Source organism: Arachis duranensis, chromosome 4 (genome assembly GCF_000817695.3).
Source record: "Arachis duranensis cultivar V14167 chromosome 4, aradu.V14167.gnm2.J7QH, whole genome shotgun sequence".
NCBI lineage: Eukaryota > Viridiplantae > Streptophyta > Magnoliopsida > Fabales > Fabaceae > Arachis > Arachis duranensis.
In genome coordinates, this window is record NC_029775.3 from 86,552,090 (window position 1) to 86,569,281 (window position 17,192).

A 17,192-nucleotide genomic window follows, 5' to 3' on the forward strand; every position below is an offset into this window, starting at 1 on the left:
CGGGTAAAATATATTATTCATTATTTCTTGAATTCGCTAGGTGCATTTTTTAATCCTTGTGGCATTACATTCCATTCATAATGTCCAAAAGGTACTATAAAAGCTGTTTTATATCTATCTTCCTCTTTTACTGCAATTTGATAATATCCTGATTTTAAATCAAAAATTTTGAAAAGATATTTACTTTATTTAATCTTTTAATTAAATCACTTTTATTTGGTAAGGGATATCTAATCCATTTTAATACTTTATTTAGAGGTTTATAATTAATAACTAATCTTGGAGCACCTCTTTCTATTTCAGATGTTTTCATCACATAGAAACCTGTACAACTCCAAACTCCAAGGTGATTTTGAAGGCCTTATTAGTCCCTTATCTAGATATTCTTGTATTTCTTTTTTACAATATTCTAGATACTCTTTGTTCATATGTATCGATTTTGCCTTTGTTGGTATATCTTTTTCATTAAACCCATCTTCATATGGTAAAGATATTTCGTGTAATTTTCTATGCTGAAAAGCTGTGGGGTTTAGACTACATAATTCTTTTTTAATTTTTTTCTTCAATTGCTTTTATTTTATCTTGTATTTCTGGAGTTTATAATTGTTCCTCTATTCTTTTATGTGTAACTTCCTGGTTTAAATAGTTAATTTGTCTTGTCTTTCTTTCTATAATATAATTTGAAGCGGTAGGTGTTGTAAAATTTTTTCTTGGCTTAAACAATTAATTTGTTTTACTTCTGTTTCCATAACACTAACTTGTGTAGATAGGTGTTGTAACATATTGAGCTCATGTTGCTTTGGTCTAGTGAGAAATTCAAAATGAACAGGATGATTAGGAATTCATGTACAGGTTATTTCGTCGATGTCGACATTAAAGGGATATAATAATAAAGTAAAAGGATTTCCTAATATAACTTGATGAGATATATTCTTGCCAAAAAGAATGTAGTGGCAAAACATACCCTATTTTTACAAATTTTTGCTTTAGATAACTTATAGTCTATAGTCATTTTATCATTTTCTGCCATTAGGACTCTTTCTATAGTTTTTTCATAATATTTTGTCGGTATTAATCCTTCTTGTATACAATTAACGTCAGCTCCTGAATCTACCATAGCTATAAAATTAAATTTTTCTTCTCCTACTATTAAGGTTATCGTAGTGAACCACTTTTGGCTTACTAATAAAGTTAGTATATTTATGTAATTTTCTGTACCCAGATTAATATAATTCTCGGAAATTGTTATGTTACTAATCTCCTCTGTTTTTCTATCATTATTTTTCAAAGTTTGGATTTTTATTATATTTTCTCCTTCTATTTTTAGTAATTTATAATCCATATTGATATTTTGTTGCTTTAATTCTGAAACTTTCCTTTTTAACTTTTTTATCTCTTCTTTAAGAGAATTAAGTGAAATTTCTTCCCGTGGGTTTTTAAAACGATTATAAATTTCTTTTATTTCTATTGGTCTTATTTCTTGCTTACTTTCTTCTTCTTTCTTAACTAATTCAGCTAACTGTCTTATGAACTCATCTCTTAAAGGAGTATCTTCTAACTTGTCTATTATCTTGACCAGGGTAGAGGTTTGTTCTCTAGTTAAAACATTTACAGTTTTTTCACAATTTCTACAATTACATAACCCTATTCCTAAACAGTTATTCGGTTCCTCTTTTCCACTATTTCCTTCTGAACTCTCTTCTTCTGACATAAGGTCTAATTGTTGTATAAAATAGTCTTCAGTTTCAGAAGAATCCTCATAATTTGATTCTTCTTCTGATTTTGAATTGATTAGTATGGCTGTTAAAGCATGTTTAATTTCTTTATTTTCTATTTTATTTATTTTTTGTTCTGTCGTACATTTATTAGCATAATGTCCTTGTTTTTTATATTTTCAACATGTTACTTGTTTTTTCTTATTAGAAAATTTAGGTTTTCCTTTAAGAGTCTTATGAAATTTTTTATAATGTTTCTGTTCATAATAAAGGAGTTTGTCTATATTATATTTAGGTTTTTTATAAATTTTTTTCTTTTTAACTTTATGCTATCCACTAGGTGCTTTTTCAGGAGTTATTCCATATTGATAACAGAAAGTGCCTAGCTCTCTTTTTTCCGTGATACTTTCTTGTTTTATTTTCTATTGTATCTTGGTATCTGTATTTCTGTTGTATCTTGGTATCTGTGCATACTTCTATACCTGTTTGTACTATTATATTATGCAATTGTCCAAAAGTTAATGAATTATAGGGAATCTGGGTCCCAAACTGTGTTTGTAGTTTTTGTAATACTTTTTCAGAGAATAATTTTGGTAAGGCTGCTACGAATCTTTCTTTCCAGAAAGGCGCATGTGCATCATCTCTTATCATAACTTTTGACATAAAAACATCTTTATACCATCTATAATCAGACATGGTTGGACATCTTAAATTCATTAATTGAGTATGTATCCTATCTTTAAAAATACTGGGATCTCCTACAAAATTTTTAATAATGGTATATATTAACGTGGATGTAACGTCTGGTGATTGATCTTCTTGTTTAATACTATTAATAATTAATTCTTTTTCTTGGATGCTGAGAAAATTATCCCACCAACCTTTTAATTGTCTTGTAAATCCTTGGGTTATCATAATTGCTGCTTCTTTATCAGAAGCTTTTCTCATCTTATAGGCAGTTGCAGCCATAGTCATATTACACATTTGATCTAAAATGGCTTGTTCACTTAATCCATCTATATTCCATTCTACTAAGTCTGATCCTGAGAAACTATTTTGTACTAATTGTGTTCGCTCTTCTAGGCCTACATCTACTGGTGATGGTCTAGGATAATAATTTCTGGTTTTAGAATAATTTCTTTTATAGGATATTTTATTTAGTTCTAATTCTTCTTCCTTTTGTAATGTATTAATTGTTAATTTTCCTAGACTAATACTTCTAAGTTTTTCTTTTAGTTCTTCAACTTCTGTTTCTACTTTAGATTTTAAGCTAATATTATCTAAACTTTGTAATTTATATATAGGTTTTTCTATGAGTTTTTCTACCTTAATAATTTTTTTCCATGTTTTCCATTCTTCCTAACTGATTTTTCATTATATCTAGCATGGTATTAGTAAAGTTTAATTGCTGATGTAATTTCTTAATATCTCTTTTTTTCTATATTTCCATCTGTATTGCTATTTTTATAGGGTGTTGCTTCAACTTCAAGGTCTTTTCCAATTGGTATTTTAATAGTTTCTTTAGGAGGATATTCAGATTCTATTACTGATCCTGAGCTTGTTTTCCAAACGACAGTTGATTTTGTTAAAGGACATAATTTCTTATCGGGTTTGGAGTAATAATTAACGTACCAATCAAAGAAGAATAAACTAATCCTATTTTCTTTCATAAAATCGTAGAATAGTTCTCTTAGTCTAATAACTTCATTCTCCGAATGGTTGGTAAAATACCAATCTCTTAGTAGTTTATTATAATCAGCATTAAAATCTTGTCTTATCCACTCTTTATCAATTTCAAATGGTTCTTCCTTAATAATTACTGATAAAACTTGTGATTCCATTGGATCAAATTCTGAAGGTGATTTATATACAGCAGTGGCTATATGTGGCCTTCTATTATCAATTCCTACAATATTATCAATATTTCCTATTGATGAGTTATCTATAGAATTTCTATGACTAATAGTTTCAACATTATCAAGAATTCTTAATGATTGGGACCTATTCATTCTAATTCTAATATCAGGTCCTTCTCTTATTATTTCTCTTATTCTAGTATTTTGTATTTGTGGTTCTTCAATACCATCAGGTATTACCCATTCTTCAGGCATTCTGTTTTTTAATTCTTCATGTCTTAACCTTCTAGGGGTTTGTATATTAGATCTTTTTAGGTTTGCATGCATAATTATTGTTTCTTCTTTTGAGGATTGTCTTAATGCTCTAAAGTCATAATCAACTTTAGTAATTTTATAATATATTCTATAGATTATTTCGAATGGATCATACTTCTCATTTATAATGGTCTCATTAGATGTTACTTGCAATTTTAAGGCTTGCCAGGTGTATTCATTTTTTAGATTCATAGCATAATTTGGGTAACAATTAAAAAAAAACTAGTCCATCATGACAGTTGCTTTCTAATATTCCTATTAATGAATCACTAAACTTTTGGAATCTGGTATCTCTTAAAGTTAATAATATAGGCAGATTAATTCCTATTCTAAAATTAGGTTTTATGGCTACTTGTATTAATCCTATATGGATGAAGTTATATACTTTATTACTATGTTCTTTCAACTTATCTTCTTCTAGGATGGTAATAATCTTAATACTTGTTCCTGGTTTACAATATTCTAACATATGAATTTCATAATTTCTTCCTTCTCAGAAGTTTCTCTTTTTATATACTTTATCTTTATCTATTATAGGTATATTCCAATTATGAAAACTTTCTTCTAACTTAGCTATTTCTAATTCATTTTTAGTTCCAAAGGTAGATGCTTCATCATTATCTGTTTTTATCACTAAAGAATTATTTTTCCCTAGATTTAAACTACTCATCGTTCTCAATAAACTAGCCATTTTATGGTTAGAACTTTGTGAGTTACGGGACCACCCTTGTTAATCAACGGATTCACTGCCTTACTAGGACTTATAACCGGGATTACAATCTGGGCTGACCAACGTATTAACAGTTTTCACTGCTACTTCAAAGTTGTAAAGAATTTTCTTTTTCTTAATTAAAAATTTTGGTTCATATTCGAGAAGGCTCAATGTTAAATAAAAATAGTATATAATTAAAAGAATAAAAGTTAGTAGCGCTCGGACTTAGTACAATCATGAGGTACTAAAAATCAAAGTGTTACATTATCGTATCAGAGCAGCTCGTTTCTGTTAGAGCCTTGGGAATGGAGTGACTATGCTTCACTGCATACTCTGAGTGTCTGTCATGCGATAGGACTTGTCTTAATGACAAGAGTTAAAGTTTCACATGCATGATTGTCTATTGATTAATGCTGTTAGTCGATCATTACAAATATATACATATAAAAAAACATATACATATGAAAAATTTACTACAAAAACAATCATTATACAAATACAAATATGTGTTATTTAATTTGTTTTTAATGTATATTATAACGTATTATATACAAGTGATTGACTTTTTACATACACAGAACATAATTATTTCCGGTATTAGCAAGAAAAGTCATATTTCAAAACAATCATACGATTACAAAATTATCAAAGATTGGCATTCTGTATTTTTGTTCAACACATGAATCGTTTTTATGATTTTGGATATGTGATTGTTGAATTTTTTTTTTCTGGAAAGAAATAGGAAAAAATTGATTAATATTGATTTGATCCGACTCATTATCCGAGATCCATTTTGAATCGGATGGATTATTTCTTTTTCTGATATAGAAAATCCGCGATTTTGTTGGATCAATTCTTAGAAAATCTCCAATCAGACCATTTATATTTACTTCAACAAAAGAACATAATAGACCATATGGATGTTGAATAGTTACGGGTAAATGATTTGTATGGTAAAGTAATCATGAAACTTTGACCAATGTATCTTGCAGCTCGGATTGTTTGTTGACCATAATTTATGAACCCAGTTACCATAAAGAACATATCGTGAATATTTATGAAATAGTTTTTTTGTTTCTTTCTCTTATTTGCGATAAGTTACAAATCTAGAAAATCCATATTTTACCGTAAAAATAATTGAGACGAAGTTGCTAATAATAGAATTGCCGAGAGAAATAGGTAAAATATAAATGGTGTGATTACAACAAAAACATTTATAATCAACCACAGCTAGACTGCTCGCTCCTCTCCTCTCCTCTAACCCTTGTTACTGCCATCACCACCACCTATTCCGTTCCCTCAATCCATCGTCATCATCACTACTACGAAAAAAAACAAAAAAAAAACTCATGACTCACTCATTCATCCAACATTTATAATCACCATCTCCATCCTCTGATTTCTTCTCTCAACCCACCTTGACAGTGCCAACTGTCACCATTACAATGTTATTTTCTCCCAAGCTTGACGACATTATCAAAATCTCCTTCTACCTTTCCCCTTAACCTTTTTCGACTTCTTGTTGGTGGTCGTAATGGTGGCAGCAACAGTGTTGGTGATGGTAGTTAATGACAGCTATAGTGGTGACATAAGGATGAAGATGTTGTTGTCATTGGTATTGATAGTGGCAATCACTTTTGCGGGATTGGTGTTGGGAGGAATTAGAGAAATAGAAAACTAGAAAAAGTAATTTAATGGAGAAATAATTATCAAAATCTAAAAAAAGTCTAGGAGACCAACACTTTTATTAAAATCTGGCTAGCACTTACTCAGCAAAAGAAAAGTGAATAATCTCGCACTATTGGATGAAATATCACACCATTAAAAACACCAAATGATAGCTAATTGATAGCTACAAATCACAAAACTAACTTGCTGAGCCCTTAACACTCTTCATATATAAATATATTACATAGCGAATATGGTTCTAAACCGAACCGAACTAGCCGATTCAATTGAATTAATCGAGATACAGGCCACCAACTCGATCCCATTCAAGGAAAAACCAATTGTTAACGAACCTATTAAAAACGAAAAGATTCAATCCAAACATTGAAAAATTGATTATATCCATATGATGTTTTACTAGTTAATTGATTAAAAATAATTAAATACAAAAATTTATTTTATTTTAAAAATGTTATTTTATACATAAATATATTATTTTATTTTATTATATTTAATTTAACCTCAATTGAATCTTTAAATGTTTGAATATTGACTGATTTCTAATTTTTAAATTTATGGAAACTTTTTTAATGTACAGATTGGTGAAATCTAAGTGGTAATTATGATTGATTTGATGAAAGAGCGAGTAGGTGTATCTTTTTGTTGGTGATATGCCGGGAAAATGGTCACATTTTTTTTTCTTATGAAAGGTATTCGATCCCAAAATAGAAGTTAAAAGAGGGTATTTCTACTCGTTATATCCTTTATATGGCAATTATAGAACAATGGACTAGCCCCCCCTGACTCTTTGACAAGTATTTAACTTCACGAAAAATTAAACAAAAAGCTAGAGAAGTGGCCTATTTCTTGCATGTACCAACAATATTAGAAATCGACTAATCTGATTCGATCTGATAAAAGCCACGTAAAGTGTTAGAAGAAGAAGGGGTTATATGTTTTCCAACAAAGTCTTTGTTTTGTTTGAAAGGCTCGAATCAAGAAATTTATACTTTAACCAATCTCATGTTGGTAAAGTATTCACATTTTGATTCAATTTGCAACATCCATTAGACTATCGAAGGATATTTAGAGGCAAACTTATACAAAAGAAAGACCAAGATAAGTACATTTGAAGCACAAAACATTGATGACCCGGCCAATTCATAAAGAATCAACCAACTTTAACGGAGCCTTGGGTTTGACCTCATAATAGTCAAACCAATGTTGACTCCATCCCACTTGACTAAGTACCTACTTGATTACTCTTAAACTTGCTTACCTGGCAACTTTTAGTCCTTGATTTGAGGAATTTGCACATTGGAACAATGCGCATCTTAGTAGTTGAACCTCCATCATCATTCTTGTAGACCTCACTTTGATCATTGTCACTATCAACTGCACTAGAAGAAGCTCTTGTTTCCATGCTCAAGCGCCTAGGGATGTAGACATTATAATAGTAATTAATCATGCTCTTCATTGTTTTGTTTGGGAAGTGCTCCATAGCAAGATCCCAAAAGTTTGTTTCATCTGATTGCAAATTTGATCTTGCAAGATTTTCAAATTCCTTTTCTTCTTCAAATGTCCATGACTTTGATACATCTTTTCCCATCTCATGAAACTTCCAACTTTGAAAAGTTGTACCAATCTCTAATTCTAGGCGTTTTCTTGATTCATTGATGTGTTCTTCAACACATTCAATTGATCCTGGGTCATCACAAGAACATGGATCAGACCTACCTTTTCTAACACACATTCTATTCGATTTTGTGATTCCCGGGATTGGCCAAGCTTGAGTGCCTAACCATTTCATATCATCACAACTATTATGCCTTCGAGTAGTTGCGCCTTCCCATCTTGGAACTTCAGCTTGAAATCTAGGCCCGATCGGAATAACAAATTTTGGAAAATTAAGTTCCTTGGCTTCCTTGTTTGACCTCATCGAATGCGAAGCCTCGCTCGAAACGTCATTCCAGAATTCTTTATTTGTTTCGTCATTGTTAGATGTCGCGATACTATTAGTACAACTACTATTAGTTACTAGATCTTCACTATGGCTTTTCAAGTTCCATTTGATCATTGGGTTTGTCATTTTACTAAGACTGCAACACTTTGAGCAATCATTTAAAGAAGAAAGAACATCTTCATGTATTGCTGAATGACCCCAACTTTCTAGGGAATGGAGTGAAAGACAAGAGGACTCACCTTTTCTCTGATTTTTGGCATTTTGGATATCATATTTCTCTCCTGTGATTGATCCAAAAGTAGCGGCTAATTTACTTTCATTTTCATACTCATCAAATTTCCTCTTCCTCTGAGAAAAAGAAAAAGAAAATGAAAATTAGCTTTCACATGGATATAAATATAAAAACATTTTTTACCTTGACAATTTCATGATGTTAATTACATTTTTAAAAGTTTATTATGTAAATTGCCCATGAAACAAAGTTCAAGAGGTTAAATTACGCATTTTTAGTAGCAAGCATGCATATTAAATCAAAATATTAATGAATAGAATTGAAAATCTTTAACATCTATGATATATGTAGACTAAAATTTAATCACCAAATCAACTATCTGTATAAAATAAATATTGAAATGTAAAATATATATATATATATAAAGAAACTACTATGGATATTGTTATTCTTTTATAATACCACTTTTAGTTTGATAACATTTTTATCATAGATGTTCTATGTATTGGGAGTAAAATCTCCCCAATAGGAAAGGAATTATCAATTTAAAGTCGTTATATCTCCTCCAAAGAAAATAAGAGAATAAGAATAATAAAAAGGATAAAAGAGAGAGAGTTGGAGTAGCATCTATTATGAAAAAGATAGTAGAATCGCGTCTCATGTGGTTTGGACATGTCAAAAGAAGACCGACAGAATACCCGGTCAGGATGGTGGATGAGATGGAAGATGGACAAGGGGTGAAAAGCAGAGGAAGACCTAAGAAGGTCATCCATGAGGTGGTCAAACGAGATCTACATGTAAACGGTCTCTCTATAGACATGATCCATGATAGAACTCAATGGCGTCGTTTGATTCATGTACCCGACCCCACCTAGTGGGACAGGGCTTTGTTGTTGTTGTTTGTTGTAATTTGTTTCAATCTTGTCATTTTTTTTGTAAGTTTGAATTTTACCACTACTAATTACTCATGTGGTTGACCTTTTTATTTCAATTTTGTCCCTTGCCTATACACATCATCATTATGTTCATCTTCTTTATCATCGTCGTCACCTTCGCCCTTAGCTCGTTAGTATGCTTAAACAAGTGGCAAGGGTTCAAATCATGTCTTGTGCATGCACCAACCTATTAGCCAGCGGCAAACCTTTAAATGGAGCTCAAATCTGCGACAAATTAATCTTTAGTCTGTCGGGTTGAGGGATACTGCGAAAAACCTAAAAAAAAATCAATTTAATCTCATTCCACCGTTACACCACTCCATTCTCACCATCGCCAACCCATCCCCACCCTTACCTCACCATTGCACCCCATGGCACTACCCCTAACCTCCACACCTCACCATGGTCATGCCAACCTCACCTCATCTCACCTCTATTATCATCAACATCAATGACAACTACCACCAACCTTCCTCTCCCCACCCTAACCACCACCAACCTTTCTTCTCAAACCCCACCAAAATCAACAACAATCAAGACTAAGAAAAATTGAAAGGATTGAAGAAAGAACAAATTAAATGGAGATGTGGTGGTTGTTGATGTTGATGATGCTAATGATGGATTTGGTACAAGGGAGGTGGCAATGGTAAGAAGCAATGGTTGGGGGTGGTCCAACAGGTAAGAGTGGTGAAGGTAAGGGTTGGAGTGGAGGTGGTGCGGCAAGATAACAATGTTGAGGGTGGTGTGCAGGATAACAATGGCAAAAGTAGGGTCGAAAAATGACCACCAGACTAATTCAGTTCAAGGTAAAAATTGTTTGACAGGGAATCGGTCAAAAAAAAAAAGAAAAAAAGATCAACAAAATGTTTACCTGATCAAACAATATGGTTTTTTATTGATTAACCGGTTTAAAATATTAAATCAAAAATTCTTTTTAAAATTATATATATTTTATACATAAATATATTATTTTATTATATTTAGTTCAACTCCAGTTAAACTCGATTGAACCTTTAAATCTTTGATCCTCTAATTCTACCGCTTCAATAATTGATTCAATTTTCAAAACCTTGTTTTATAGTCAAAACTAACATAATTAAACAATAACAAAAACATAAATTAGCCTATTCAGTCAATTACATATTGCATTAGTATCAATTTTGTGTGAATTGAGAAATTATCAATTTTGAATTAAAAGCAAACTTAACAGAAACATCATGCCACTGACAAAGATGACTCTTTATTTTAGAGTAATGTTTTTTAATTTTTCGAGAACTTATTTATTGTTCATATCTTTTAGGATTATATTGTCAATATAAATCTTCAGGTACTCTTTTAGTAATTTACCATTTATTTTACTTAGCTAAAAAAATTATTAGTTTTAGAGTTACTCGAGCTTCTAACAACTCTGCATCAAAAATATAAAACTATTCAAAAACAATCATTATATGAAGAAAAAAAATTCAAGGGTCAGCGAAATTTATTATTTTTGGCCATCAACCTAATTCTTTTAGTCTAGTAATCCAACAATACACTTTTAGTCCATACTTTTAAATATTGTTGGCTAATTGATGGTCAAAAATAATAAATTCTACTATCTCTCCAACATTTCTCCAATATTAAACTTATAGAAGAATTGATCCTTGAAAATTCAATACCTTGGGTCTTTCGACACTAGCTTTCAAAAGTTTGCGTATTTTGAGAATTCTATTCTCAAGTCTTTTCTGGGATGGCTTCACATTGCAAGGATCCAAAGCAAGATCTTTTAACAACATTAACATATCTCTATCATCAAATGAGCAAGAAGCATAATTTTTGTGAATAATTTTTCCTCCCATTGTCAAAGTATTCATAGCCACATTAGCTGAAAGAAAATCAAATCTAAATTAGGGGGTGAATTATTAAGATTATGGGCTCCAGCCCCAACTTTCAGCTCTTATGTTGTTTTAATCAAGTAGAAGTGTTTGTCTAGTTTATATTGATTCTTATCATAGAAACTCCACATCAACAAATTATATAATTTGCTTAAGCTAGGCAATCCGTTTTTTTAACGAACAATTTTAATAAAGTAACGATATGTAAAAGTTAAGAGATAAAAAAAGAAATTAAAATAAAAGATAAATGTTGATTGATTATTAGTCAAAAAAAAATTATTTCTAATATTTTCTTTATATAATTTATCAAGGTTCAAATAGAATTAATTTGCTTAGTTTGACAATAAAATTTACAAGACGAAAAAAGATAAATTAATAGATCATCAAGATAGTCACAATCTAAGCATAATTAACTAATTAAGAATGAGAATGTTAAAAGCGGGACAGTATTTTCTTTTACAGCAGAGGTACATTCATTAGAATGTAATAGCAATGTTGAATTAGTTGTTGTGTGTATATAACACAGCTTTCCAATAAGTCCTTGTACATTTTTGTTTTTACTTTAGTTACCTAACACAACTTTACAATGGTTGATTGTGGGGTTAATGATCAAATTAGTCCCTGAAAGGTTAGTCGATCGTCATTTTCGTCCCTGAATGATTTTTTTAATCAAATTAGCCCCTTAAAGATTTAACATTAATCTCGTTTGTCCTTCCGTCAAATACTTAACACCTTCCATTAACGTTTTCCACATGTATCGTTAAATGACAAATCAGCAATGATAAAACAATGTTGGTTTTTGGTATTATATTAGGGCATATTGTGTCAAAACGGCGCCGTTTCTCTTTTCCATTCTCTCAAAACGCATGAAACATCACAATAGTCAGAGAGAATGACGGAGCTCGGATCATTGGAAGGGGTGAGGAAGCCATAATCGGTGATACTATGCAAAGTGCGACTGTGCTCATTCTTCGCGGTTTAGGGTACCAATGCTAAGCCATGGTTGGCGTTGTGACCACTAACCAGCGACATTAGCGACATGGCAACATGGAGCAACAGTGACGCCAATTACACAGAGAGCCAAAGAGACACTAGTGATGCGACACAGAAACCCGACAGCCCAACTACACCACCAATCCACCAGCGACACCCACAAACAGCATGCCACACAAACAAACGGCAATAATTTTGGTCGGATTTCAAAGTTCAGAGGTAGAGAAAAGTGAGAGATTGAGAGAAGTGAAAATGGAGCCATGGAGCTTGGAGATGGAGGTAAGGTTGTGGATTGTAAATTGTAAAAGTGAGAAAGATTGAGATATTGGGGATTTATTGCGATGGTTTCCATATTTGCAACTCAGATTGGGCTTTGGATTGGGTAAAAATGCATTCTGGGCTAAGAAGATAACTTTTAGATTGGCTTCTTTCTAAAATGCAACCTCACACCACAAACGCCATTCTGGCGATTTAGCGACTTTCTCCGGCGATTCGGCTCAAAGCAACTTCCTCCAACTCAAAGTGTAGACCCCAACAGAAGGGAGAGGTAGAATTGTAAAATCATACCCTTTGATCAAAGCACCTGTTCTTCTCTTTGATTAGAGCTCTGTCGCCTTTTCTCTCTGTGTGTGTTTGATATTTTGTGTTTCGTGTGAAGAAGGAAGAAAGAGCGTTTGAGCAATGACTGGTGAGAGCTTCAAATGGGGTGAGATGTCGAGAAACGGCATCGTTTTGATATGTGTTGTGTCACTTAACGATTCACGTGGCAAAATATTAACAGAAACAGTTAACTAATTGACGGAGGGACAAATGTGATTGATTTTAAATCTTTTATGGATTAATTTGATTAAAAAAATTATTCGGGGAGGAAATTGACAATCGACCCATCTTTCAGGAACTAATTTGACCATTAACCCGTTGATTGTGATTTCCATTTTGTTGTGCTGCTTGTAATAATAATATAATAATGCATGTTGCAAATGCTCAGATACAATCTTTTAACTAAAACAAAAACTTCAACCCAACTCAATCTCCTGAACTAAACCTGGATAGAGATGCAACTCACCCACGATCTTTTGATCATATCCAACTCACAAGAAAAACAGATAATGCCAAGCGATTTGAAAATATCACATCCAAGCCTATGCATCTTATGAAAAACAATTCAGAACAAAGATATGACTTCATTATCAATTTTACCTTTGTTGTTATCTCAAACAAGACCTACCATGGAGAACAATTCAGAACAAACAGTAAAACACAAACACACAAACACAAAATAGCAGCAATTAAATCTCCAGCAGCACATCACTATGCAGAAAAATCACAAAACAACAGCACAGCAAAGCAGCCATAGCTAATCAATAATCAATTAATCATTCAATAATCAATTATTCATCCTGTGATTTGATTTCCAGAGCATTAAAAAAATTAAAACAACGAAGAACAAGTGAGCACTGAGCACTGACCTTCGCCTTCGGTCTGAGACGGCGAGCACGAGGGCGAGCAAAGTCAGCAGACGAAGACGCGGCGAGCAGAGAGCAGACGACGACGCGGACGCTCGAGGAAGAAGCTGCGCGCCTGGGATTGGTGAGTCTGGGAGAGAACAGGGGTTGGAGACTTCGAGAACGCCGACAGGAGGAAGAGAGAAGTCCCTGAGTGCCACGAACGGCGGCAATGGCTCACTCCATGCGGCGGTGGTGGAGGCTAGGGTTGCGGGGCCACAGGCTCACTCCCGAGTGTTTTCTGAAATCTGAAAGGAAGGTGTTAGGGCGGGGGGCACAAGGCTGGGTTTTTTTCTTTTTATTTTTTTGAACAAAATCTAAACAGCGCCGTTTTAGTAAAACCGGCCAGTGCCGATTCTGGTTTGACTGGCCTCCCGGTCGATTCAGCGGCTTACATCCGATTTTTTATTGAACGGTTTAAAATGATGAACCAAATCGTTAATCCTATTGGTTTAAAGTTGCATCGGTCCAACGGATTAATTCAACCCAATTTTCAAAATTATGATAATAATTTGTTCATATTTTATCATTAAAAAATTATAAAATAAAAATTTTTAATTAACTTCAAAATTATAACAAAATAACAACAAGTATACTCATTACAACAAAAATTTAGAATCGCAAACTTACACAAAAACTCAAACTATCAGAAACAAAAAATCTAGAATCACAACAAATTTCAACAAAAACCTTTCAATCAAGTATTCAACAATAAAAATTCAAAATATAGAAAACTCAGCATCTAAATCCAAAGAATTTAAAAACAAAAAAAAACTAAGCAAAAAAAAATCTAAACTTAACATCCGAACTAAATTCAGAATGACACAAGCAATAACCCAACTCAGAACACAATCCTAACTCAGAATCTAGTACAAAAAACTCAACTCAGAAACCAAAATTTTAGAAATTGAAACTGAAGAAGCAGTAGCTTATTGGAAACATGGCGAGATAGGAATGGCGGTGATAGAGTGAGCTTAGAAAAGGATCAGTTTGCGACGGTGAATCCCTGAGCAGAGATTTCACGACGAAGCTCCGGACAGAGATTCACGGAGGAAAGGACGCACTTGAAGAGGATCGAGCAACCATTGATATGACGTAGTGGAGAAGAGGATCGAGGACGACGACAACGACAATTACAGAGGTAGGCTTCGCAACGAGCATAGAGACGGTGAGAAGGAGAAGAATAGCGGCAACTGGGGGTGACGGTGGCTGGTGGGCTTCGCAACGAGCATAGGGACAGTGAGGAAAAGAAGAGTGGTGGTGGTTGGGGGACAACGATAGCTGGTAGGGCTTCACGACGAGCACATAGACAATGAGGAAGAGAAGAGCAGTGCGGGCTGGGGGCTGATGGTGGCTGCGGTGTTTGCTCTCATAAGGTTAGATAGTGAGTGAAAAGAGATTTTGATGAGAATGTGAGAATGAGAAAAAAGGGAGAGGGGGTCGGATGTTTTGCCATTTTGGGGTGGGTTTTTTTCTTCATCAAAACGACGTTGTTTTGATGCTAAAAAGGAGAATTGAGCCTTTAAAAAATTTGGCCGATTTACCGATTAAACCATCGATTTGGCTAATTTTACAAGACGGTTTTAAGTTTAATTGGACCGGTCAAAAGACCAATTACCAGTTAACTTGGTTGAATCGACCGGTCCGATCTAATTTTCAAAACCTTGGTAAATATTATTGTCCAAGAGGTGTTCATAGATCGATTTTAAGGGAAAGAACAGTTTGATAAGAAATATATAATGTGCGATTTTGATTAAATCAGATTGATTTTATTTTTAAATGTAATCCAGTCCAATCCAAATTATTTTAATTTGTATTAGATCGGCTTATTTGATTTTTAAAAAAATCTAAATTTTAAGATTTTATCATTAAAACAAATTAATTTTAGATTATAAAAAATAAATAATTTTATCTTAGATTCACAAAATATTTACTGAATAATAATAGTAAAATAAATTAATAAAATTTTATAACAAACTAAATATATTACAAGTAAAATTTTAAATTTAATAATAAAATAATAATATTATATAATATTATACACTTTTAATGGGACTATAATCAAATCTATAAAATCTAATCTAATTCAAATAAGCGATTTTAATTATTTTTTATTTCAATTGGATAAATAATTTTATTTGAAGAAATTTAGATTCTAACATCCGTATCACCAATCCTATTTTTAATTTTGAGTATATATCTAAATAGGTTTTTAAAAAAATTTGCTCCCGACATTTTTTATCCCAAAAAAACTTAATATTAAAGTTCTTAAATTTTACAAAAATAAACATATTCTTTAATTTTTATTACCAAAAACATTTGCTAGTTGTAGTTAAAAGAACCTTCTAGTGTAGTGTGGTAGTGGAAGTGTTTATATATAAATATATATATATATATTAAAAAATATAATTTTTATCCAAATAATTTAATTATTATTTTATTAAATTATAAATATTAAATTTGAGATCTATGAATAAAGTAAGAAATAATACCATTTTAGTATGTTAGAAGAGATTCAAATAATAAGATCTAGCATATTAGTAAAAAAGAAAAATATATAGATCACATAAAAATTTAGAATTCAGCACATAAAAATGAAAAAAAGCCATAGCTGCTTACGCTAAAAAAGGGTTAACCAGATCCAACAACAATTAGTGAGAAGAGACGTAATCAAACGTTTTCTTGCTGCAAAAGAAGTGTCGATGGTCGCAAAGACAACACTAAAGGCATTTCTTTTTGAAGATCGATCTTCCAACTGCTTATTTTGTGAAAAGGGTTAGCGGTAGAGAAAAATTGGGTAGAAGGACGTGAGATCTGAGTTGTGGCCGTCGCCACAGTAAATGAAGGAGGTGGTGACAAAAAAGTTTAACAAAAAGCAAAACAAGAAGTGTGACAAATAAAAGTAGTGAAAATACATGTATATATAGAGAGAGAAAAGGAGAGAGAAAAAGAGGGGTAGGGTTTAATTTCACAATAAAAATTGATTCTAGAAAAAATTACTAAAATAGTATTCAAAAGTTTATTCTATTACTAAAAATATCTCTAAAAATATTAATGAAAAATAATTTTTTAAATAATTTAATAATATGATAAAAATATTTTAAAAATATTATATTTTTATAATTGACAAATAATTTTTATATTTAGCAAACGATTTATTATCGTTTCTATTTTTTGGAATTATTTTTTTTAGTAATTATAAATTTTTGAATATTATTTTAATAGGTTTTTTATTTTAATTTGATGTTAAGTTAATTTTTTGTGTAAATTTTTATAATTATAAAAGATTTAATTTTGGACAAAAATACAAATGAATTTTTATCTTTTTAGCTCAAAAATAAAGTTCTTGACTAATTGAAATCACAAAAATATTTTTTATTTTTTAAAATGTTAGACATCTAAGATCTTTTAGAAGAACTTAGAT

General features: G+C 31.7%; 1 protein-coding gene across 2 annotated transcripts; it reads right to left on the reverse strand.

Annotated features, from left to right (window-relative positions):
* Nucleotides 1-7,215: 7,215 nt before the first annotated feature.
* Nucleotides 7,216-16,526, reverse strand: LOC107484849 (AT-rich interactive domain-containing protein 2). Of its 2 annotated transcripts, XM_016105397.3 has the most exons (4): nt 16,388-16,526; nt 13,733-14,016; nt 11,055-11,260; nt 7,216-8,577 (listed from the first exon to the last, which is right to left on the reverse strand). In XM_016105397.3, exons 3-4 carry the CDS (start codon nt 11,247-11,249, stop codon nt 7,510-7,512), a joined length of 1,263 nt encoding a protein of 420 aa, XP_015960883.1. In that variant the 5' UTR covers nt 11,250-11,260; nt 13,733-14,016; nt 16,388-16,526; the 3' UTR covers nt 7,216-7,509. The 2 variants fall into 2 exon arrangements, with proteins under 2 accessions (XP_015960883.1, XP_015960882.1); XM_016105396.3 differs by lacking the exon at nt 16,388-16,526 and having other exon boundaries at nt 13,739-14,054.
* Between the last annotated feature and the right edge of the window lie 666 nt (nt 16,527-17,192).